Source organism: Aquarana catesbeiana, linkage group LG01 (genome assembly GCF_042186555.1).
Source record: "Aquarana catesbeiana isolate 2022-GZ linkage group LG01, ASM4218655v1, whole genome shotgun sequence".
In the NCBI taxonomy this organism is placed as follows: domain Eukaryota; kingdom Metazoa; phylum Chordata; class Amphibia; order Anura; family Ranidae; genus Aquarana; species Aquarana catesbeiana.
Genome location: NC_133324.1, coordinates 497,391,392 through 497,418,303, shown reverse-complemented (window position 1 = coordinate 497,418,303; position 26,912 = coordinate 497,391,392). Strand labels below are relative to the sequence as shown.

Genomic DNA, 26,912 nt, shown 5'->3' with positions numbered 1-26,912 from the left:
TACATGGTTTTGGTAAATCTGAAGACAAAAATCTGCAGAAAATTGAATAGTGTGTATGGGGTCTAAAGCATGCATGGGCGGTTCCTTAGTTTTTATCTATACTTGATGCCTCATCGCTTCCCACATTAAGGTTTGTACATCTGGCATTTAACTAACTATGCATTAAATTAAAAAAAAAAAATACTTCAATGAATCTGTTTGGATTTATAATCCAATGGATGTGCAAGGGTCCTCTGTTGTAAGAAATCATATTACTTAAATTATTTATTTTTGTAAGTATGTATGCATATTATAGTTCCTAAAGATAACAATGTAAACATTTACTTTGGAATGCTTCAATGTTTCAGACAAGAGTTGTTAGACTTAAAGTTACTAAACCCAGTAATATGAAAAAAGTTCATCCGCCCCACCATAGTGCCCACAGCTTATAAATCTTCTTTTTACATTAAAATACTGCCACTATACACCTTTTTGGATGATCTGTATACGACAGTTACATGATAAACTGCACAATTTCTCCAGTGCTGTGAATTCAGGTGGGAGGAGATTTCCACTTCAGCCTGTATACACTCCCACATGTGTGATGTCAATATCATGTGACCTGGCTAGCTCTGAGAATAAGTAAATGTTCTCTCCAGCATAAAAGACACAACTGAGCATGTGCAGGTCGGCTACTCTGCCTGTGTTAGCTGTCCTTCCCCAGATAGACAGTGCAGGAGGTGGAGGATCTATGCATACAGGATAAAACAGCATTTTTACACAATGCAGAGGATTAACCCCTTAAGTTCCACAGTGAGTATAACAAGCATGCTTTGCTGCATATAAAGACAGATTTTACTGTTGTGGGTTTAGTAACACTTTAATATATAATCTAGGCATTTATGTGTCTAACCTTTTTTGTATATGATGAATAGTAAATAGCATAGTGGACATTAACTCCATCACATATAAAGACCAGGTGGTTGAGTTATGCAAGATAGTAAAGTGAAAATGACTAAAATTTATAAATGATATATGTACTATATGTATATATAATATAATAATTAAAATAAACAATTGTGTGTTCATATTTAAATACAGTATACATGTAACAAATAACTAAATCACAATTACAAAAACCACAGCTGCAAAAATCAGTCATTATGGGATTAACTGACAATTGCAAGTTATTATTCAATAAAAAACACTTTATAGACACACCTGAACTGCAGGTACTGTACATAAGTCGAAAAGACTGTAGAATTATTTAATGTGTCAGACTCAAAAATAATTACAGTGTAAAGTACATAAAGTTCACGGAAAATGTGGAAAACTGCACTGATAAAGACTGTCTGTCACTTCATATGATAGTTGCTAAAGACTATAAATTACAGGCTCAAAAATTACCAAGTAATTGAACTGGCACTACTGGACCACAGTAGCGTCAAAAAATTATGATGTGAGCTTCACCAAGCTGGAATTGCGTACAGGGCTGTCATTTGGAAATACTTACATTCAAGTTCAACACCTTTAGCCATTATTAAAAAAATGTAAAGAGAGTTGTGAAATGCCTCTCTGCTTTTCTCTTTGGCAGCAGGATATGCTGGCCCTGTGGTCTCTGCTAAAGAAGCTTGGAGGAGTGATGTACAGGCAGAGCCAGATAATCATTGATTCTGGCTGAACATTATTCCCCCATTTTGGCACAAACCATGGGCCCAATGCCAAGCTATTGTGGATATGTGACTTGCCCAAGAGGGTAGACACATTTCTGTGATTACCAGCTCTGTAATCTTGCGAGGAGTGTCTCGTTGGATGTTCTAGGGGCTAGCTACCAGAAAAGTTTAATTTTATCAAGGGTGCAGCCAACACAAATACATAGTTAGCAAACAATGTAGCAAAAATCCTTGGAACGTTTGAAAATGCATACAGAAAACATATACAATCTCTTGCAGAATCTCTTAAAAAGTGAATACAGGTGGTCCCCAGGTTACAAACAAGATAGGGTCTGTAGGTTTGTTCTCAGGTTGAATTTGTATGTAAGTCAGAACAGGTACATTTTTTAAGTATAGCTTCAGCCAAAAAATAATTTTTTACGTTTTTGGGATAGCATAGGAAAGGGTTAACACCCCTGTAACCTTGATTTTGCTGTCTGTGCCCCTGTTCAAGAGATGTCACCTCATTTTCTGTCCCTGTGACAATTGGATTTTGAAAATGTTGGGTTGTTGTGGAAACCAGGATTGGTGCTAAAGCTTCAGTGGAGACATCTTTTTCCAACGATAACTCTTACAGGAGTGCATTTCCCTTCCTAGGGGTAGATTTCCTCTCACTTCCTGTTGTCTCCCACCATTTGTAAGTGAGAGTCATTTGTAAGTCGGCTGTTTGTAACCCGGGGACCGCCTGCACATGGTGAATATACATTGGAGAAGTGAACTTGATAGTTAACTTCTCCTTTGCAATTAGGACCTAAAGTAGGGTATTATCTTCATAGGCATTGACGAAAACCCAGGGTTTGAACCTTACTTTACCTTTTCCAAAATTCAAGAAAAAAGCTTTAGGAGAAGTTTTAGTTTAGTGTCAACTTTTTGACTAAGCCAAATGGGGTCTGTACATTAAACACACTGATGTTCCTTTTTGCTTATGTCTTTCTTTTTCGTTACTGATCAAATGCAGCAGTGGTGTTTTATTCTAAAGCTCTTGCAGGTTTTTGTAGTTAGAGCACAGGTTTACCCTGCAGTTTTATCTCTCTCCCCTATTCTTGTACTGGCCGCCCACATACACGCATAGCTCTCTGCTAGTTCACTTCCCTCCTGCCTCATATTTCTTTCAACTTTTGCCATATTGATTTTTAACACAGGTGGGCACAGTACTGTCAGTATAACAATTTTTGTTCTGCCTCCCCTAGTGTAATCTGGGTGTAAGCCACAAAAAGGTTTATTGATTGTTATGAGATCAGCATAACCATAATTAATCTTATGAACAGAGAAACATTTATTTTCTGTCACATCACGCCTTTTAGCGTATCTATATGCAACAAATTTTGGTATGACAGTTACTTATTTAGGGGTTAGAAAAATAGGTAAGGCTAAGACACAGATGGACAGAGGTCTCCCTGAGATACACAGGTGAAATAGATGTTGTCTGCAGTGTCAAGGCCTTCTGCTCTTATCATTCCACTTTCCTGATGGACTGAAACTGTAATCATTTAATTCAATAAAAGTTTATATTTTTTTTTAGAAAAAAAAATATTGATTTACTTCTGTGGTGCAACTCATGTAAAAATCCCATGGACAATTTTCTAGTATGAGATATTGGACTGAAACTGTACATTTGCACACTTTCCTCTCCTCTTGCCATTGAGAAGCAAGGTTTAACCAGTTCATACTGACTTTTGAATGTTGTGAAATCTTTTTGTGCAGTAAAACCCTTCCTACCTCACCAGCAATTGTTTTTTGCCTTCTAGAGGCTCGCTCCTAAAAGGCACAAACCTTGTTCGAGGCTGTGGAATAGGAATGTTTATGATCTCCCTTAGATATTTATGCATAAGTACATCATTCCCTCTTGGAACAGAAGGTATTTACATGTCATCACAAATCTCTAACACAGAGGGTTGATTTCTCATTTAAAAAAGGGTTGGGTTAATAAAGGCAGAAAAGGCAGGCATACAAATAAATTCTTTATACGATATGACTTAAAGGCAGTGGCTAACTGTGCATCCAGGATCCAGTATTTCCATATTTCATATAGTGTTTTTCAGGCTGTTTTAGATACAAGGTATGAACAACATAGCTTTTCTGAAGAAGAACCTGGGCAGCAACAACAAACTAGCCAGTTAGGCTTCGATGAGTGTCATGGTGTCATGAGTTAGGAAGTACTCTTCTATGATATGGACTGCCTTTAAAGCGGAGTTCCACCCAGAAATGGAACTTCCGCTGTTTGGATTCCTCCCCCCCTCCGGTGACACATTTGGCACCTTTCAGGGGGGAGCAGATACCTGTCAAATCCAGGTATGTGCTCCCACTTTCGGGGAAAATTGCTGCGATCTACGCAATGTCCGGCAAATCCTCCTCCCCCCTGCTGTCTTCTGGAAGACACACATGTCCCAGAAGACAGCAGGGACCAATCAGAACGCACAGCGCGATTTGCGCATGCATAGTAGGGAACCAGGAATGAAGCCGAAAGTCTTCAATGCCTGGTTCCCTTACCAGGAATGATGGCGGCAGCATCCGGGAGTCGTTCCGAAGATCGGCTGGAGTGCCGACACCGCGGGCTCCCTGGACAGGTAAAGGCAGCAGCTACAGTATTTGTAGCTGCTGACTTTTTTTTTTTTTTTTCTGCCGGCGGAACTCCGCTATAAGTTAAAGTGGTTCTAATGTCGATTTTTTTTTACCTTGACCAGTTCCTGCCCGGCCTATAGCAAAATGAAGGCCAAGTGGGACTTTTATCGATCTGGGTGGATGTCATATGATGTCCTCCCGGATTGGGCCGCTGCGGCATGATCTGTTACAGACTGTGTCAATCGCCCGCTGCCGGTACCATGTGACCAATCACAGCAGATTACATGACAATTGTAAACAATGGACTGCTTCCTTTCATGCCATCCATTGTGTACAATTGTGTTGCTAGCTGTGATAGGTCACAGTGATCACATAATACAAACAGGGCCAATCACAGCCCATCTTTACCATGTGATGTGCTGTGGCCAATCCCAGCTAATCACAACAAAACAAACTGAATTTTTTATTTCATTCAGTAAAATGCTTGAAATTAATTTCTATAAGGAATCATAATGTGTAAAAAAAATACTGATCACTTCCCCAGAGTAGTACAATGTTACAATGGTAACATTATATTGCTCTGGTCACAGTGTGTTGAAAAAAATTTATAAAAAAGAAAACAAATTATTAAAATTAGATTTTTTCTTGTTTTATTTTTTCGTACTTTGGCCAGTCATATTACCGCCGCACCAGTTATATGATGACTCTGTACTGCACTGGTGACAGTATATAAAAAAAAGTGAATTTTTTTTCATTTCTTCAAAAGATGAGAAAAAATTACAACTTCAAAAAACTCACCATGCCTCTTACTAAATAACTTGGACTGTCTACTTTCCAAAAAGGAGTCATTTAAGGGATTTTTGTACTGTCCTGACATTTTTGGGGCTTTTAACCAATTCAATACTGGGCACAGCTGTCGCTGTTTAAATGACACTTGCTGCAGTCATGCTACACCATACCCAAACAAAATTTTTAACAAATAGAGCTTTCTTTTGGTGGTATTTGATCACCCCTGCGGCTTTTATTTTTTGCTAAACAAAGAAAAAAAGAACGAAAATTTTGAAAAATAATAGTTTTTCTTTGTTTCTGTTATAAAATTTTGTAAATAAGTACGTTTTCTCCTTCACTGATGGGCACTGATGAGGCTGCACTGCTGAGCACTAATAAGGCGGCACTGATGAGCATGGATGAGGTGGCACCAATGAGGTGGCACTGATGGGCACTGATGATGGGCACTGATATGCAGCACTGATGGGCACTCATAGGTGGCACAAATGGGCACTCATAGGTGGCGCAGATGGGCACTAAAAGGCTGCACTGATGGGTACTTATGGGTGGCACTGATGGGCACTGATAGGCAGCACTGATGGGCACTGATAGGTGGGCACTGATGGGCATGGATGAGCACTGATAGGTGGCACTGATGGACACAGATGAGTGACACTGATTGACACTGATAGATGGCACTGATTGGCATCACTGATTAGGAGGCACTGGCAGGTATTGCTGGTGGGCACTGATTGGCATCATGTGTGGGCACACACTGGCATCATGTGTGGGCACACATTGCCACCCATGGCCACCAGGGATGCCATCCCTGGTGGTCATCAGTGGTGGCCATCCCTGGTGGTCCTGGTGGCATCCCTGGTGGTCCTGGGTGGGCATCCGTGGGGGGGCTGCACTGATAAACAACCAGCGCAGACCCCCCTGTCAGAGGAGCAGCCAATCATATCTCCTCTACTCGCGTCTGTCAGACGCGAGTGAGGAAAAGCCAATAAACGGCTCTTCCTGTTTACATTGTGATCAGCTGTGATTGGACACAGCTGATCACGTGGTATGGTGTGTCAGACTGATACGCCGCAACAACAATCGCTGCGATGCGCGCAGCGGCTGGTTATTCTGACCATGTCATATGATGTCCGGTCAGGATAACACAACCACTTCATTTTGCTATATGGCGGGCAGCAAGTGGTTAAGAAATGAGATAGGTCATCAGTTCATCAGGATTGATCCATTTTCAGATATATACCATAGTTTGTGGACTCTATAACTTTCCTACAGACTAAATACTATATATTGATTTGGGTTATATTCACCAAAGAAATGTAGCAATATACATTTTGGCCTACATTTATGAAGAACGATTATTTATTTGCAAAATTTTATAACAGAAACTAAGAAAAATGTGGGGTTTTTTTTAAACATTGGCCTTTTTTCTCTTATTTCGCAAAAAATAAAAAACCTAGTGGTGAATAAATACCACCAAAAGAAAGCTCTAGTTGTGTGAACAAAATGATAAAAATGTAGTCTGGGTACAGTGTTGCACGATGGTGCAATTGTCATTCAAAGTGTGACAGTGCTAAAAGCTGAAAATTGGACAGGTGGGGGGAAAAGTGTCCTGTATTGAATTGGTAAAGAGGAAGTAAACCCTGATGGGTTTTACTCCTCTTTTTTCCCCTGCTGTCCCCTGCAAAGTAAAAGCATATTGGGCTAGTATGCATCGCATGCTAGCCCATTACGTGGTACTTACCTGCCAACGAAGCCTGCGTGGCCGCATCCATCTTCGCCCCTCTTCCTTCCGGGGCCACGGACTCTGGCTCTGTGACTGTCTGGAAGCGCGTGACGTCACTACTGCACATGCGCGCAGGAGCCGTCACCTTTTTTGATGCCTATTAGAGCCTAGGGCTCTAATCAGGTGCTTCAAAAACACCCCCCCGGCACAGTAATTCAACCCCCTGCTGCTGTAAAGGGGTCGGGCGCCTGAATAGGGGGTGGCAGCGGTGGGCATAGATAGATTCATGCTATGTATGAATTTATTCATTGGTCATAGAGGGGGGTGGCCGGACAGAGGGGGTGGCGCCCGTGCGCCCTTATGGATGGGCCGCCATTGTGCTCGAGCCAAGCAGATTACCTTTTGTATTCAGCAAGCAGAAGTGCAGCCGCTTGGCATGAGACACGGAAGCTTGTTTAGTTAAGCTTTATGATTGTCCAGTCTACATTACACACCTCCTCAAGGAGCTGTGCGTTTTTTGACAGTCATGTAGCTTCCTCCACTGGTCACTACTGAGATGCAAGCAAATACATTAGGCACAGTACTAAATCAACAAGTAAGGGACAAGCCTAAAAATAAGCACAGTTAAGATTTAGGGACAGGGTGGTTTTAGTTGTTATATAGTAATTTCTTCAAAAATCGAAGCAAAGGCTTCAGTCCTCATTTTATAATAGCATTTACAAGTCAAATGATTGAATGTGTTTATTTTGTTTTTTTAGCCTGTCTTCCTGAACTGTTGGTATTTTAGCAGATTGCTAAGATTATATGACCCATTTCAGTGAGCAATTATTAAACTCTTCCCGACCACTCCACGCAGATATACTGCGGCAGGACGGTAGCTCTGTGCCAGATCACATACTAGGTACGTGATCTGAAACTTCTGGGTCTGGGTCTAGGTCACTCCTGCTGTGATTGGACACATCGGGAGCCAATCAGCAGGTCCTGCTGAATGATCAGCTCCTGCCGATCGTTCGGGAGACAGGCAGAATGACGCTCTGCCTACGTAAACAAGGCAGATCGCCGTTCTGTGACAGGGGAAGGCAGTGATCTTGTGTTTCTGCTAAGCAGAAACACGTATCTCTGCCTCCCCACAATACAACCACCCCCCACACAGTTATAAAGCACTGTCCACTGACATCTGATCCGCTAAATGCAGACGAATGGAAACCCTATTTTCGGATTGGATCAGATGAAAACAGACAGGCAGATCCATTTTCATCCGATCCCCCATGGAGGAGAGCAGGGCTTTGACAGGTCCGTCCCTGCACAGTGAGTGGAGACGGACCTGTCATCTGCCTGCTCATCGCGGATCAACGGCGCGATCCCTGCTGAGCAAAAACGGACATATATGTGTGAAAGAGCCCTAAGTTGTATGTAAATTTCCTACAATCTAGGATAAAATTATTGGTATTATATCTCATGATGATTTCCTTTTCTAACCTACCTAACCTACAGGTTTTTTAGTCTGCAACATATTTCCTACCTTAGGGTGGTTAAACTGACTCTTCCATTGGAGCAGCATAATCACCCCTGGACAACAGCATTGCCACTCTGTGGTGGGTACTATTATATGGACTAGTAGATTTAGATGGATTGTAAATAAGTGATTAACTAAAGCTTAACTCCAGCTAACACTTTTAAGCAGTTATAGCAAAAGTTGTTTTCTATTTGGGATAAAGGTTTTATTTTTTATTGTTTTTTTATTTTTTTATAATATTTTTTTTTTTTTATCAAGACATATTTCATCATACAAAATCACAACAGTGCATTGCATTATCTACTTACTACAACCCATATTAATGTACGCCCATTGTTTAAGCAACTTTTAAATACATCTTATTTATTCTTCTAAAGTATAATTTTAAAAGGACAAAAAAAAACAAACAGACAAAAAAAAAAAAAATAAGGGAAAGGATGGGTGGTACTGGGTACCCTATCCAAGTCCATTTTTTCATTGTTTATAATATACATACATATATCTTAATGTTCCTACAGGGACCCAACAGTTCGAACAGGAACCTCAAAAAAAAAAAAAAAGTGGCAATTCCTTACAATTCTAGACAACAATGTATTAAGTGCCAAATTGTGAAATCCAGTGGCACTTAACAAATCATAATAACAAATCACCGCTGGGCGTTTTAGTGCCATAATTATCTTCCCAAGAGCCGCCACCGGGGGGGGGCTCTTTGAGCTCCAATGACTTCCCTTCTATCACAGGAAAATCCCAATCTAGCCCCTGTGAGTTTCGATCAGGCTCCAAGGAACCATAGCCAGAGGACTGGGGATCCTACCCAGCTGTTGAGAGAATGCAATCAGCTGTTAAGGGGTTCTGACCTGCAATTATGGATTTGCAGCTTTGCGCTATAGTGCCTCCCCCCATTACTAGACTGGCCTGGGGGTCCATGGACGTGTAATGGTGAGCCATCTTCATACCTCATTAGTCCGCCTTTAGGATCGGGGAGATGCACTTCGTTCCCTCTTGGCCGGATATCTTCTTAGTTGTACATCCGTGGTCCGTACTTTGTGGAGACAGATAGGCTTGCAGTCCGCCTGTTTGGGACTTCCCTCTGCGAGTGGCTGTGGTGCTGTGCGGCGGCGCGTCGACATGATACATCTGAAGAGGAAGAGCTGTAACTTGATGCTGCTTGTTTTCCTGAAGCCCGGGGATCTCCACACGCTCATGTAGCGCGTCTACTCTCCATACCACACCCCCCGGATGGATGGTGGGATAAAGGTTTTATATATATGAATAAAAGCTGACCATTGTAAGCATCCTTGCTAGCGTTTGTCTCAACCCCCTAACTGCCACTTTTGCTGGACAGCTTGATCTGACAAAAGGAATTTGAAAAATATCAGACTTAGGGCACTTTCACACGGGGTGGGGGGGCGTTAGCAAAGCACCCCTAATATTAGCGTCGCTTTACTGCTGAAATAGCGGCACTTTTCGGCTGCGAGTGGGGTGCTTATAACCCCCGCTAGCGGCCTAATAAAGGGTTAAATGCACCTGCAAAGCGCCACTGCTGAAGCACTTTGCAGGCGCTTTGGCAGCACTACCCATTGATTTCACCGCTCCTCCACTGTCTGAAAGATTCCGCTTGCAGGACTTTTTCTTACGTACTGCAAGCGCACCTCCCCAGTGTGAAAGCACTCGGGCTTTCACACTGGGGCTGCAGGGGAGGCATTTTTCAGGCGCTTTACAGGTGCTATTTTTAGCCCAAAAGCACCCGAAAAATGCCCCAGTGTGAAAGGGGTCTTAGTGAAAGGACCAACAGGTAATAAAACTGTGTTACAGGAGGGACTTAAAAAAACAAAGTCTGCTATATTAAAGAAGTTCTATAGTCACAGCTTACATTTTCATTCTATAACATCAGCATTGTAATAAAAATACAAACAATAGTTTTATTTGACAATCCAATATAAGTTTACTTGGGAAATCTAATTTCATGTAGTGAGTTCTGCCTGTCAGCTAACCATCTCTTTTTCCCACAACTTCCTGGATACCCAGCATGGTTTGCAGCTTCTCCTCTGCTGATTATTTTTAAATTCTAAGGACTATATATCCCATGGTACCTTGCTGCTTGCAAGTAGTTTAGAAGGCAGGCACTGTGAAATGTGTGACAGAAGTGCCTATTCACAGGACATACTGAATGTCACAGAATTTAAGGAAGTAAATGTGTGGGAATCCTCCCAAAGTAAGTTTACAAACGTAAAGATTGTTCAGATTAATAGGATTAGGCTAGAAATAATTGAATTACAATGTAAAAATGAATATATGGTTTTACATTTTAACCATAGATAGGCTTTAATGCCTTAACGCTATTGATTGATTTTGCCTATACTGTAGTGCCACTTTAATTTATTTTTAGTAAACTCACAGCATTGTAGCTCTACGTTTTAGAGTCCTCTATTGCTGGTGTGAGCCTTTATTTATCTTTATTATCTTTTGTTATGAGCTGGGCTCATTATTATTACTGAGAGATCATGATACATTCTATTCTTTGCTTCAATACATCCTTTGACCACTGCAAATTGGCGGTTTATAATGAGGGGGGAAGCACAGAGATCATAAGGGCAGTCTGACAGCTATAATATCAGTGGAATTCAGCACAGCAAAAGATCAATGCATTAGGTACAATAACAGAAAACCACCAATAAGCATTCATCTTCCATTCTAAACAGAAACTTGATTGGTTACTTTAGATGTACTGTACTTTTCACCTCATTCTTTCTGGTTGCATTGCTTTTGTATTAGCCTACAGTATATGCATTCCATTTAATAAAATATTCAATCAATGAGCCATTTTCCTTGGATATTCAACTAGTATCAGTTTTCTTAGCTAAATAAATGATCCATCAGATATTGAATATTCTATTCTTCCATCTATACCAGTTCATTCCTTAACAAGCTTTATTTTTTATATTTTCATTTAAGTTAAGAGCACTTCTCATGAATCAATGCTAGAACATAATGGCCATTATATTTATTCAATACATAAAATGAGAAAACTACACTTGTGTCTTTATTATCCCCTTGCATAGAAAGCAAAATCTTACCAAAAAAATACCAAAACATCAGCACACATCTTGATGTGACTGTTGTTCATCAAACTATAGTCTATATATTCCTTGCTGAAGATGTGAACATATGTAAGATAGTGCAGATGTCAGCACTGTCTCGTGACATTTTTAAAGTGGTTTTAATGTTAACCACTAGCCTACTGGGCACATTTACCCCATTCCTTCCCAGGCCAATTTTTAGCTTTCAGCGCTGTCACACTTTGCATGACAATTGCGTGGTCATGCTACACTGTACCAATATGACATTTTTATAATCTTTTTCACACAAATATAACTTGACTGGTGTAAGGCTGATGTGCTAGATGTCTTACTAACCACCCTTAGCCCCCCTTTCAGTTAACCTTAAATTACTAAATTAAACACATAACACTTTCTGGATTAAATGGCCAACAATGGCCCCTTTATTAATACCAAACAAAACAACTTTATAAAAATAACTTTTTTATTTTAATACATATATATGAATAAATATATATATAACAAATATAAATATATATATAACCCAAACATTTTAACTGACTGCTACGTCTGAGGTTCCTGAAAGAAGGTAATACTATCTCATCGGCTGTCCACCACCACCACGGCATCTTGGCCCCTAGCCGCGATCCCACCAGCACAGGGACAAATGATTACCACCTTCTTACACCATTCAGCTCGAAGACCGATAGCCCATATTTCCAGATAGGGAAGGTACCCATACCAAGATAGGCCCCAACCCATACAACACCATATATTATATATACATACATACATATATATATATATATATATATATATATATATATATATATATATATATATACCAACCACCATTCTGACCTTCAGGAACCAGAGACCCCTGCCACAGACATCCACCAGTGACCCCTTATGCGTGGGTGAACCTCCACAGCCGTAAGGCCTGTTGAAGACCTTCCTGGAGCCCCAGGAACCACATATCAATGCCCAATGTGGACAGATGTACTCCATCGCCCCTCAAATAGAGGCCATTGTTTCCTTCCAACTCGCAGTGGCGAACCACTAAGCCCCCATTACGAACCACAAACTTTGCCACAGCCGTATTAACTTTTATTCTGGTTTTATTTATGCGCTCCACAGACTGGGCCCCCCACCAGGCCGCCCTCCCAATAAAGTCTGACCACACTATCACTGTTTCAGGGAAGGCCGTCCGAAGTCGGAGAAAATCCCACTTCACATCCCGAATGAGTTCTCTGGAAGCCCTGAGGCAAAGGTCCTTACCCCCGACATGCAACAACAGCACATCCGGGCGACTGTCCCTTCGAGCGTACTGCCGACTTTCCGGCAGTACTCTGGACCACAACATGCCCGGGATTCCTATCCACCGTACTGTGGCCTCCACCCAGGAGAAACCCAACTGTCTACCTTCCGGCCTAACCAATGCCCGTTTTGCCCCCCAGTTCACATAAGAATGGCCCAGGATCCACATCAGACATACTAGAACATAGACAACAGAAACCAATCACCATACACACTTCCCACAATACACAGCCCAGAAACAGCCCACATAACAAACAAAAAAAACACATACACTGGAAACACTGAAGACAAGACCTGCCCCCCCTTTCCACTCTTTACAGAAGGTGAGGGCGGACATACAACCTGAACCAATGAGATTCCCAACTCCCAATATGCTGCAGGATTTGATCACTCAAACCCCAGCACGATGCCTCCGTCGCCGCCCCAATTCTAAATGAATGGGACGAATAGTCCTTCACAGAAAACCCCGCCACCTCCAGGCATCTTTTGAACACTGACACAAATTGATACCTGGACAAAGGCAACCCATCTTCGTGAATGAAAAGAACCCCCCACCAGGAGGCCGTATCACTGACCACTCCTGGAGTACTGTGACCAGGCAGAGCGCCAGACCAGGAACGCTCCCCAATACAACCCTAGTCCCTTTTCCATCTTAGACTTGTGAACAAGCAGCATAACCAACTCACCCTGCCCCGATATGTCCGATACATCCAAACCGCTCGTCACTGATTTTGAAGGGCTGACCAATTCGCCCACTCTTAACGCCCTGAAAAAAGCCACCAGAAAAGCCGTTTTAAACAGCTGAACTTCAAAGGGTGAAAAACACACTCGGGGCAACACCCACGCTAACACCTCCAACATTCCCAACGATACCGGACGTCTGGAATCAGGCCTGGAGCGCCCCTTCCTGTAACCCTGCAAAGCCTTACGCACTATGAAAGCCTTGGTAACGTCCTTGACTCCACCCAATTTAAACAAAAATGCCAAATTAGCCATCTTGGAATTCAAGGTTGCGACAGACACCCCCTCTTCACAGTTCCTTCCCAAAAAATAAAGCAATGCATGGAGCCTGTCATCATTGCTGTCACAACCACCAATGTCACTCACCAGCTCATGCCACTCCTGCAAAACCTGCTCACATGACCGCCAGGTGGATTCCGCTACCGACCGCCGAACCAATGACATCACAACGCCAACACGAGATCCCATAAACCACTGGGGCACGAAACCCTGCTCAGCTCCACCTCCAGTGCCAACCACCGGAAATTGTCCCACTGCAAGTGAGAAAGTGCATCAGCCACTTCATTCTCAACCCCTGGGATATGCACAGCAGACACAACAATGTTCCACGTTAAACACTGTAACACCAAATGACGTAACAAACGAACAACCGGCAAAGATGATGCAGATAGAGAGTTAATGACATGCACCACCCCCATGTTATCGCAATGAAAACGAACCCTCTGATTCTTAAACCCCTCCCCCCAAAATTCCACTGCCACCACTATGAGGAACAATTCCAACAACATCAAATTCCTAATCAACGCTGACCCCACCAATTTTTCCAGCCACTTGTCTGCACACCCAGCCGCGAAACCCACAAACCCCGCAGCGTGTGTGAACAGCTCCAATTCCCTCACCTGTACCGCAGGCCCCAGCCAGAATGACCTATCGTTGTACTGCTCCAAAAACACCTCCCAAACCTGCAGATATTCCCTATGCTCCCAACCAATACAAACAAAGTGATGCGGGGCTGAGACAGCCGCCGTGGCAGCTGCCAAGCGTCTACAGAAAACCGTACCCATGGGCATAATGCGGCACGCAAAGTTGAGTTTTCCCAACAATGACTGCAAGTCCCGCAACTTAACCTTAGAGCGGCGGGCCACTGCAACACACCACATGGAGACTTTACAGCTTATCCGTAACCGGCACTCCATCAGATCGGTATCAATAATGATACCCAGGAATTTCAACACCATTACAGGACCTTCCGTCTTGTCCTGCAGCAGCGGAACACCAAAAACTCGGAAAACATGTTGAACAACAACAAAATAAGACAAGACCGATCGTTCGGAGGGCCTATAACCAAAAAATCATCCAGGTAGTGCAAAATCGAGCAAAGGCCCGACAAATCCTTGACCACCCACTCCAGAAAAGAACTGAACAGCTCAAAATACGAACAGGAGCGCAACCCATAGGCAGGCATCTGTCCACGAAATATTCCCCCTCCCAACAACACCCCAACAAACACACACTATCTGGATGTACTGGCAACAAACGAAACGCCGACTCAATGTCGGTCTTCGCCGTAAGCGCCCACCTACCAAAACGCTGAACCCACTATACCGCCTCATCAAAGGAAGCATAGGACACCTGTCATAAACCAAATGTGACCAGAACTGTGTGACTGCGACAGAGTGAACCAGACATAAATAGGTGAAAGTAAGTTTATTAAGGAAAATGCATATACATGTGAACACACCACCAATACAGAGTGAACAACCAAACAATCAGTGATATAAAACCAACCAGCATATGTAGCAAGAGGGAGTACCAGAATCGTAGTCAAGCCAGGCCGGGGTCATAAACAGGGAATCAGTAGCTGGTAAGGGAGATAAACAGGACAAGAGAGGATGGATGGATCACAGGAGATATGGGTCAGGTACAAGGCTCAGGGTCCAGGGTTCAGGTAACAGACAGGAAACAGGATCAACAGGATCAACAGGTTCCAGGAATCAGGCTTCAGGTTCAGGCTACAGGATCAGGATCAGGATCAGGAATCAGAGTAACAGGATACAGGTCAGGGCTCAAGGAACAATACCAGGGCAACATAAGTCTGCAATTGCTGGGTATTTATACTGCAGCTCTGCTAATTAAGGTCAGGTGATACCTGTCTGCAGAGGGGAATACCTGCTCCATACTGCCAGGATTCCTCCGCTGGTGGACGCCAGTACTGCGGCCCAAAGGTGACAGAATACTTGCAGGAAAGAGCAGCTCCGAACTGCCAGGAGACACCTGCTGGTGGACCTCAATAATGCACACCAAATGATCGATATTACCAGCGGAGAAGACCTTTCCTGACAACACCGTAGAAAGGGCAGGATTGACCGCATCATTCACCGACCCACCCTTTGGGTGAGAGAGGTGATGAATAAGCCGGAACTGATTCGGTTCCCGCTTAGGAAGTTCCCCCAATGGCAAAACCACCAAGTCCCCCAACGGTGGCCCTGAAAACGGATCCGCCATCCTGCCCAAAGCTACCTCCTTTCACAGTTTACTAGAAACCACGTCCGGATGATCATATGCTGATCGCAGGTTGGCCGAGACAGGAGGGACTTCCACCAACTTGCTGGGAATCGGGAGAAAATCTGCAGCCCGAACATTAGTGGCGAAAACAACATGATCCCCCGAACTTGCAATTGCCCTCGTTGAACTGCCAACAGAACCCCTTGCGCTTCGCCGATGGCGAAGAGGCTTGGGCACCCCCGGCCCCCCCCCATGAAAGGGGTGCGGCACGACCCTGGCTTGTGTCATGAGCTTCATCCACAAGCCAATGTCTTTGTGATTCCATCGCAAGGATGGTCTCACAGCCTTTCGCTGCCGGAACTGCTTGTTGTAACACAGCCACGCCACCCCCCCATACACCCACTCCCCCCATACACCCTCTGGGCCTCACTAATGGAATCAAGATAACAGAATAAAGCTGAACAAATCTCCGGCGCTTTTTCCCCAATAACTCTCACCAGTATGTGAAACGCCTGCATCCAATTTGCAAAAGTGCGTGGGATAAGGCTATAACACCGCTTCTCCTCTTCCTCCTTTTTGCTCTCATCTGGATTAACCTTATCCAGATTAAACTTCTCGAGTGGCAGCAGCGAAAAGATCTCCTTGTAGTCACCCTTCCAAATCTTCTCCCTTACCTCCGTCTTTAAGTGAGCACCAAGGGGGCCCTCGTAGCAAACGTAGACCTCACACCGAGCCGTGTCTGCCAGATGAACCCCATCCACGGACAACCCCCCGGAGTGGAAACCCCGTCCGTACTTATCTGGGAAACTCCTGCCACAGCTGAGGGAGAGGCGCTCACCCCCGTACTCACCCGGCGGGGGGCATCAACCGCCCCGGGCGCCACCGTAGCCAGCTGCGGGCCCACTGGAGCCACCAACGGGGTGGCCAGTGAGGACGTGGTGACTGGTCCCCCTCCCCCCGACCACCCATGCCGCTACCGGCAAGATCACGGTAGCAGGGGGCACCGCTGCAACGCTCCTGCTCACCATATCCCTACTGCCCGTTAACAGAGATGCCATTAATTGCTGCAGCAACGCATCCCCTGAGCCCGGGATGCCGGATAAAAAAAACCCCCACACCCGACGCCTAAACCGGCGCCGATACTGGTCCACCCCTAACCGGAAGCCCTGATAGGACAGCCGGGGAGGAGGGGGAGGGGACACAGACAACAAAGACACAGGAGAAGCAATAGAAAAAGAGACAGAAGAGGACTTACCAGGCTGCCCGTGAGAAACCGACCGACCAGCCAGCCGCCACTCCAGATCCCCGTAGAGGCTCCGACAGGCCTGCCGCCGCACCAGGCACATCTGAATCCATGTCTGAGAGTTCCCCTTCCAAACGTTGGCCTCCCTGGCCTGCAGGGGATGTTGCAGAAGCTGAAGGGGCCGGGCGCCCCCAGGCGACGTCATCAACCAGGGCCCCCACTAATAGACACAGGACATGCTGGCTAGCACCGCCCTGTGTCCACACTGACCCTGCCTCTTTCTGCACCCAACTTCCTGGTGCATCTTTCCCCAGTGTCCCCCAGTCATGTGGCCCCTCCACTAAAGTTTCCTTGCTCCCGGACGTTCTTTCTTTTGGTAAAATTTAATCACCACTTGGTTTTTTATTTTTTGCTAAACAAACAAAAAATAGACCAAAAATTCTCCCCTCCCCAAAATACTTTTACCTGAGTCCCGTTTTGATCCTGTCAATTAAAACCAGTGAGGGGTGAGGGGGCAGAGCCGAGCACCGCTGTGTGTGTATAGACATACACAGCCGATCTCATGGGCGAGCACACATGTGTGCCACCATAGGAAGCGGTTTCCTATGGCGAAAAAAGGAAAAGAAAGGCGCCTCTAAGTGCAGTATGTAAAATTTAATAGAGTGCACAAAGGGTTAAAAGCACTTACAAGATTGTTGAGTGTTAAAAGACATGATAAAATCAGGAGTCCTCATCTGTGGCATGTGTCCATCCTCAGCACGGTGGTAGAGAGCCGTGTAGAGCCGTCCAGCAGCTGTAAAGCGTTCTCATGCGTGTTGAAAAGAGGAGGCAGCAGGGAAGCCTGTATTCACTGCGGGACACACAAGGCTGATGGTGTCAGTGTAGAGAAGGGGGTGGTAACGCGTTTCGGAGCATGTGCGGCTCCTTCGTCAGACTATGGCGGCACATGGAGAAGAGGAGGAGCCCAGAGCTCTGATGGGGGACCAGGGCTGCTCTGTGCAATACCAAGAAAACTAAAATTTAACTTTTCAACTGCTTTAGGCACTCCGCACATAAGTATGGAAGCAGAATATGTCACCAACATAAAAACAAGTAAAATAAAAAGCTGACTATAGTGTATATGTGCATGCTGGAAAAATATTATGTTTTAAAACAGCACTACAGACATCCCCCTAAGCTTAAAAACAGCACTTAAAGTGTTTCTCTAGACAAATATTTTTTTCAAAATAAAGTGGGGGAGGATTATCCCTTCTGTCAAGTTTTTTTCGTAGGCAAAACATTTTGGCTACACATACCTTCTTTATTGCTAGTGAATGCAACAGTTGGCCATATTAGGTCAATGTTATTGACCTAAAATGGCCATGTGGGTATAAGTTTAATGATCTCACAAGCATCATGACCTCTTTGTATACGTCAGCTACGAAACCAGGAATCCCCAGCCCACAGCTTTTTGGACAGGGAATGACATCTGACTTCCTGTGTCCTGTGACAAATGCAATCTCATACCTATTTACAACTAGCTATGGCTGAGATGGTGTATATGTGTAGGAAGGACTTATGATCAATATGAAAACCTCTAATGAATACACAAAATTAGATCCAATTGTTAGAATGCTCCAGATCTGGAAAGTCTTAATAACTGAAACAACCATTTGTGCCCTAGTGTTCTGAATCAAATCCATACCTAATCATGTAAATGTTTATTCATTAAAGGTAATTATTTAGAGCTGTCAATTTTCGCTTTCCATATATTATACATCCACATCAGTCCCTGCCCTCAAGGTGCTTACAATCTAGAGTGCCTAACTCACATATATACATACACATACTAGGGCCAGTTTAAACAAGAGCCAATAAACCTAACAGCAAGCCTTTGGAGTGTGGGAGGAAACTGAAAGGAGTTGTAAAGGCAGAAGATTTTTTATCTTAATACATTCTATGCATTAAGATAAAAAAGCCTTCTGTGTGCAGCAGCCTCCCCAGCACTCCCTAATACTTACCTGAGCCCCATCTGTGTCCAGCTATTGTCCACGAGTCCCTCGGCCATCCGGGACTCTGCTCTTGATTGGTTGAGACACAGCAGCGGCTCCATTGGCTCCCACGACTGTCAATCAAAGTCAGTTAGCCAATCAGAAGAGAGAGGGGACAGGGCCGAACGGCAGCTCCGTGTCTGAATGGTCACATGGAGCTGCAGCTTGGCCTTGGGTGCCCCCATAGCAAGCTGCTTGCTGTGGGGGCACTCTACAGGAGGGAGGCACCAGAAGCAGTGAAAATGGGCCTAAGAAGAGGAGGATCCAGGCTGCTCTGTGCAAAACCAACTGCACATAGGAGGTAAGTATAACATGTTTGTTATTTTATTTTTAAATGAGACTTTACAATCACTTGAAGTACCCCGAGCAAACCCATGTAGGCACGGGGAGAACATGCAAACTCCGTGCAGGCTGGGCTGTGGTTTGGATTCAAATCGACATCTCTAGTGCAATGAACCTGGAACAAAAGGGTTTTATATGGTTTTCTTCACCAAGTCCAACAGTACATCTGAAAATGTTAGCTTTGTTGTAGGTGAGTGAGTAGTTTAAATTGCATATTTATTTTGCAAGGTAATTATCCGCTTTTTTGTTCTGCAGCCTTCATTAATTTTACAGTCACTTCACAATAATCAGTGCTCCTATTTTAAAAGTTAGTACTACTAATTACGTTTTCTATGGATGTTTTAAGTGAAACATGCAGAGAATATATATAGAAATAATATATATTTATTTTCTCTCCTTATAAAGGATAATTATACTGGGACTCTGGCTCTTCCTGATTCACAGTAGAAGCACAAATACTGCAGGTAAGATATGAATAACCTGTTTCTTCAGTCTATCTTGTCTGCGTGTCTTGTCTTTATACGGTATCTTTATGTAGCACTTTATGTATGGGCTTGTCTCTGACTGCTTGTCTTCCTGTTACACAACATGGGTACTGATATAGAATCTACTGTTCTCAAACCACTTTCTAAAATCTTTGGTTTGGGAAAGATCCTTCATTTTAGAGTTGTCATTGAAGAAAGAAATGAGGGACAATTCTCTAAGATGGGAATTCTCCTCACTGTCTGTTGGATCTCCAAGGCAGGAAGTGGCAACAAAAACAATAATCTGATAGAGGCTTAACCCATTCCCACGTTATTCAAAATGTAAAAAACGTTTGGCCTATACTTATACACCTTAACTAGTGTGAAGATGTTCCTGTCCTGGTCTACTTTTTGATCTACAACAAGCTAGTCGCCTCAAAACAAAGAAACAATATAGAGTTGTTGTTGAAGCAAGAGATGAGGGAAATGTTTCCATTGGGAACAAGTGTTAGGGCTCATGCACACTGCAGCTCAAAGAAGCTGCCCCTATAGGGTTTTGAGCTTTTTTGAGCTCTCATTTATTCTGCCTGGAAACTCCCTTCCATGTTAGCCAATGTGTCTATGCACACTACAGCCTTTTCAGGACCCCCCCCCCCGCGTTTTTGAGAAGCGCTTTCGAGCAGAAAAGACACCTAAGTGCCTAAAAACACGCCAAAAAGCATGAAAAAGCTCAAAGAAGCTCGAAAACACACAGAAAAAAATATGAGGGGAGGGTGTGTGAAAAAAATGCTCAAAAAAGAAGGGAAAAGGAGCACAAACAAGCACAAGCTTCTTCAAGCTGAAATAAAAGCTCAAATGCCTGTAAACGCAGCTTTTTTTGAGCTGAAGTGTGCATGAGCCCTTACAGGGACAGTTATCTAAAATGTGAATTCTTCTCCATGTCTGTTGGGTCTCCAAGGCAGGATGTGGCAGCAAAAACAATACCCGGACAGGCGCTTAACCCATTCCCACATTATTTGAAATTTAAAAAAAATGTTTCGGCTATACAAATGGTACACTTGAAATAATGTGGAGATGTTCCTGTCCTGGGCTACTCTCTGAGCTACAACAAGCTAGGTGCCTCAAAACAAGAAAGCAATATAAAGAGAAGGCAATAGTTAGGTCCCCTCCTGGCATTGTCTGCCAATGACCTGCTGAAAGTGTTACACACGTTCCTGTTCCGAAGTAAAAAAAGAGATGACTAATCCATTTCTATAATCCTGTAAGAGTAGAGCATGTGAAAGATATTAGTGGTAGCCAATGTACTTTATTTTTCCCCTGCCACAGGGTTCCATCGTACTAAAGGTACTTGTTCCAACTTGGTTGGCATTTCTCTGATTCCAAAGAAATGCTGCAGACAATATTCATATAAAAATTGAATTCCCGAGTGAAACCACTCTAGTAGGAAGCACTTTAATGCCCATGCATACTGCTAGAAAATTATTAGCAGGTTTTTTCTATAAGGCCTTATTGTTTATTTGTGCATTGCTATGCAGAACAAAGCCACCGGTTCACATATTGCAGCCACTTGGAATGAAAGCAAAGCCCTATGTAAGCTTTAAGTCAACAGAGTCATACCTTATACTAGACTTTGGACTCCCATGTGACTTCCCATTGCTATCACATGGCCAAGTCAGGTTATTCCTTTAGCTCCCAGCACTAAAGAAAGTAGAAAAAGAGTGAAAGAAATGTACAGTATATATACCACTGGGATGTTTAAAGTAAACATTTTGCTTTTCTCTGAATTGGCAAAACAGAGGTTTGATTTAAAAGGCAAATGGCTTCAAGACAGTGATATGTTGAAACGTTGTGCAAAAATTAATAGAATTAGATAATTGCTTGCTATAATGTTATGGGAATACAAAATAACAAACTTAGGTACAAATCTGATGGAGAAACTGGAAGTCAAAACATATTTGGTCATGCAACACAGTTTTTTTCAAAATGTAACAAGAGAGGTAGATGTTTGATCACCAGAAGGTTCTTGGTGTGTATTAAAAGGGAAGTCCAGGGGATAAGGTGATGTCGTTTTAGCTGTCCTAATGGAGGGAAATGCATAGGATGTAATCTACAGGACATACCAGACTTGTTCACAATATAGGTGTAATAACCATGTTGAAGGTAGCTGTACCCTCACTGGATGATGGTGTCCACTGACTCCTGGGAAATTATGACACACATCTCCCAGGAGCAGTAGCTAACACAGGCGCCAAGGGAAATGACGTCAGGCGCCATGGAGAGGAAGGGGGCAGATTACAAGGGACCCCATAGCAACAGCCCTGAACAAGTATGTAAAAAAAAAATTGTTTCAAATGTTGTTCTGATGCTTTTTGCAGTTGATTAATGTAAAGTTAATTTTGTGGGTGGAACTCTGCTTTAAGCTGTAGAATTAAAACAACACATACTTCCACCTACACCATTCTATATCAATATTCAAAGTGTTAAAGACCTGGAAAGTTCATGGAGGCAAGTCACCAGTTTTAACATTTTAAAAGTGTTCATACGGATAATTAGTATAACAAGGAGTAGTGCAGAGACATCTTTTAAAGATGAAAATTAAGTAAGAATAATAATGAATGGAAATAACTTGGCGATATAGCATAAAAGCCTAACACTGATTAAAGTAGCTAACAATGGGATTTACTGTTGAATATAGTAGCTACTGTTTGACAGTAGAGGAAATGAAAGGATAAGACCAAAACATCTGGAATAGCAAAACCTGTTACATACATTTATATTAGGATCAGTTAAAAGGCAAATAATGAAAAAAAGGAAAATAATAATGATAACAGATGATTTTGGGAACAGTTTAAAAAAAGCAGTCAAGCAGAATTGCTCACAAAATTAGCTAAAGAGGATTTATTGGAAAAAGCATTAGAAACTGATTGAGAAATAATTATGACCAAATATAAGCAAATTAGTCAGTTCAAATTCAAATGTATCTGATTTGATATAATTTGAATGTGCATTGATTCTCTAATACAATAAATGGATCCATTTATAATGCAATGTCTGTTTAATAAGCACTGAGAGCTCTTGATCCATTACCCATCAGCCTGTAAGAGGTGTTACAAATTTCCATTTGGTTGAATTAATTTGGTATTCAGAATACATCAAGTTAGAAAATGGTTACTAGCATTTATTCTAGATTTGGTCCAAGAGTAAGGTTTTCTTATCAGGATTCCTTTTATATGTCAAATGCTTTTACAGTATTTGAAATACTTTAGATTACATGTAATGTGATATTTTTCAGCGCCATGTACGTTTTTATGGTATCTGCTATCAGACATGTTGGACTGTGAGAGTTCTGTGCACTATCTGAAACAGATTGCCTGATTTGTACTAAAAACCATTAACCACTTCAGGACCAGAAGATTTGGCTGCTCAGTGACCAGGCCATTTTTTTGCGATACGGCACTGCGTCGCTTTAACTGACAATTGCACGGTCGTGCAACGTTGTACGCAAACAAAATTGACGTCCTCTTTTTCCCACAAAAAGAGCTTTCTTTTGGTGGTATTTGATCATCTCTGCGGTTTTTATTTTTTGCGCTAAAAACAAAAAAAGAAACAATTTTTAAAAAGACACAATATTTTATACTTTTTGCTATAATGAATATCCCCATTTTTTTTTTAAAAAAAGCTAATTTTTTCCTCAGTTTAGGCCGATATGTATTCTTCTACATATTTTTGGTAATAAAAATCACAATAAGCGTATATTGATTGATTTGCACAAAATAGGGGAATGATTTACAGTATTTTTATTTATTTATTTATTTTTTTACTAGTAATGGTGGTGATCAGTGATTTTTATCGGGACTGCAACATTATGGCCGACAGATCGGACACTTTTGACACATTTTGTGACCATTGACAATTATAAAGCGATCAGTGCTATAAAAATGCATTGATTACTATGTAAATGTCACTGGCAGGGAAGGGGTTAACACTAGGGGGCGATCAAGGGGTTAACTGTGTTTCTTTGTGTGTGTTCTAACAGTAGGGGGATGGGAGTGACTGGAGGAAATGACAGATGGTTGTTCCTAGCTAGTAGGAACTTATGATCTGCCTCTACTATCCTCACAGAACAGGGACGTCCCTGTTCTGGCTCTCGTGCCTGTGATCACGCGTGGGTGGCGGTCATCGCGACTGCCGGTCACACGCATCAGCACCCCCGTGCGCGCCTGCTATACCACTTAAAGGGACCAACGTGCAGCTACGACAGTTCGCGGGATCGTGCTGACGTGACCTGCCACAGTATAATGACAGCGGCTGGTCGGCAAGCGGTTAAAGCTAAGCTCCAGTCCTACTTTCATCTTGCACAGTTGTACATGCCCCTCTCCTGTACTGAAACCACTTAGTCTCATTTCATTGCACAATGTAAGCTTCTCACAGTGTACATTAACAGCTGCAATAAGTCAGATAGAGCCCACCTCATTTTCTAGCTGGAGGACACCCTGCATCATCTATAGCTTCCTTCCCCAGCCTTCCGGTCCCTGGCTCAACCCTTTCATTCACCATATTTTAGTTCTCTCAATCACAGAAGCTCAGCATTACATGTGGGCATTACCATGAAAGACAAAATGTAAGCAGATTAAACTTAAGCTTTAACCTTATACTTCACCAGTTTTATAATATTAGCACAATACTAGGTGAAATACAATGGGTCAGTTTCCCATGAAAGCGATACAAAAGGCACAAATACTCACCTATGGTCCAATGGTCCAACATCTGTGAGGTCCCTCCCTTCTTCCCAGTGCTGGTCTTTGGCCATCTTGATTGTTGGGTATGGGATGACATCACAGGGGATTGATAGCAGGCAAGTAAGTGTATTTTATTGCAGAGGAGACATTGCATGTTCACAATTGTTATGTTTTTGCCTTCAGTTCCAGTTTTAGATTTATGTATAGAAACTTTTTTTTTTAGTTTTGAATAGAGTAAGGAAGGATTAGAGCTCAAAACAGGTTTTTGTTGCTATTTGTGCCTCCACTAGAAAGACCATTGTCACCAAGCAGAAAGTGATGGGAAATCAAACATTTTAGACGTGTTTTTGGGAGATGGGGAGAGGAACAGTTTTTCGATGGGGACACTTGTTCTGGTGACAACTGTCTAAGAGATGAATTCCCCACTTTGCAGAGAAATTCTCCTACTCTAATGGGAGACCTACCTGTTGGGGCACAAATAGCCCAAATAAACTGATGGGGATGTGAACTTTCCCCTACTCTACCCAATGCTGGAAAAAAAAGAGTGGGCTTTACATACACTTTAAATAGAGTATATTTCATGCTTTTATGTAATGTTTTTCTTTTTTATATATAATTGTGATTAGTGCTTAAAATTTGTTTTTCTGTAACACAAGCAAAAGGAAGACATTTAAAAATGCTGCATGTAGAGACTTTGGAATTTGATTGCGCTAGCTTTACTGGAATGAGAAAAGATTGATCACTCATTCATGCCTGTGCACAGCTGAGGCAGCTCAACAGGAAATGTATAATACTTCCCTATCAAAAAGAGTCTAAAAAATGGTTGCTGGACTTGGTCGTTTCTGTGAGAAATTTTAATCATAGGGCAAGTAGAAATTCTGGTTTAGAGAACAGCAATGTCTTCATTTTATGTGGGAATAGGTTACCACAGTAGATTCAGAGGGTGACCTAACAGACTTTGAAAAAAGGTATGATTGCTGGTCCCACATAGGTGGGTTTCAGCATTGCCAAAAATACTGAATCATTGTGCTTTTTTAAAAGTAGCAAAGTAGAATGAATTGAGCATAATACAAGATATCCTGGCAAAATGTTCACCATGTAGGTGGCTTGGGCTATAACAGCAAGCATGCTTTCAGAGACAGTTAACATTATAATACAATTGCAGGACAGAGTACCAATTTTGGAATAATTCTGATGAAAAGGCTCTGAAAGGTATAATAATAGGTCTTTACAAGGGCCATAGACAATTTTTTTTCCCATGGGGGTTATGTCTTGGACAGCCAAAAGAGAAAAACCAGGCAGCAAATACAGGGCGGTGTGACAAATTGTGGGCAATTGTGGGCATGACATATAGAGAATAACCACGTCCATGTCACAGCAAACTGTGAGTATGACAAAATTGCGCTAACACAGTCAGGGGCTTAAAAACTGAGCCCACTCGCTAAGTGCTCAATAACATATGCCACAGTTCTCATACCCATAAAGTTTGCTTTAATTACATGTGCCACAAATGAGAGTCTAAAATACAGATACAAACTTCAGTAAATTCATTTGTAAAAATTAAACTCTTCTATTATATATATGTACAGGGATCAAGAGTGTATAACACACAGGATGCAGGAGGGTGCATAAGGCACAGCGCAGGGCTCAGGAGTGCATATCGCACAGAGTGCAGGGGTCAGGATTGCATATCACACAAAGTGCAGGGGTCAGGAGTGTGCAGGGGTCAGGATTGCATATCTTAAGGAGTACAGGGATCAGGAGAGCGTAAAGGGCACAGTGCAGGGGTACTCGAGGTACAGGGGTCGGGGTATGTTAATGTACAGATTGTAGAGGTCAGGGAAGTGTACTGCACAGATCAGTAGACAGCAGGTCAGTAGACAGCAGGTCAGTAGACAGCGTACAATAAAGAATTACGTTCCCCAATACAGATTCCCCCTCCACCTCCTTCTCCTAGTACAGCTTACCTCCCCCAATAGAGATCTCACCCTTCTCCATGTGGTACAGATTCCCTCCCCAGTACAGATCTTTCTCCCCAGTGCAAAATGAGTGCAATGGAGTCCTCCCTCAACTAGATCATATGACTGCAGCCTCTTCTCCCCTATGCACCCGCAGTCACAGTTGTCATCAAGTACAATGCAGAGCCCAAATGAAAAGAACTCACCGCTCCAGGTGTAACTAATGCACCCAC

The 26,912-nt window shown here is 42.8% G+C and overlaps 1 protein-coding gene across 3 annotated transcripts in view; it reads left to right on the top strand.

Annotated features, from left to right (window-relative positions):
• Nucleotides 1-26,912, top strand: part of NCAN (neurocan) — a 367,742-nt gene that overhangs the window by 81,403 nt on the left and 259,427 nt on the right. For all 3 annotated transcript variants that reach the window (XR_012235261.1, XM_073592508.1, XM_073592518.1), the window contains exon 2: nt 19,924-19,982. Coding sequence is in view for 2 of the 3 variants with exons in the window: in XM_073592508.1 (XP_073448609.1) it covers nt 19,924-19,982 (59 nt within the window). In the remaining variant the exon portion in view is untranslated. The remainder of the gene's footprint in view (nt 1-19,923; nt 19,983-26,912) is intronic.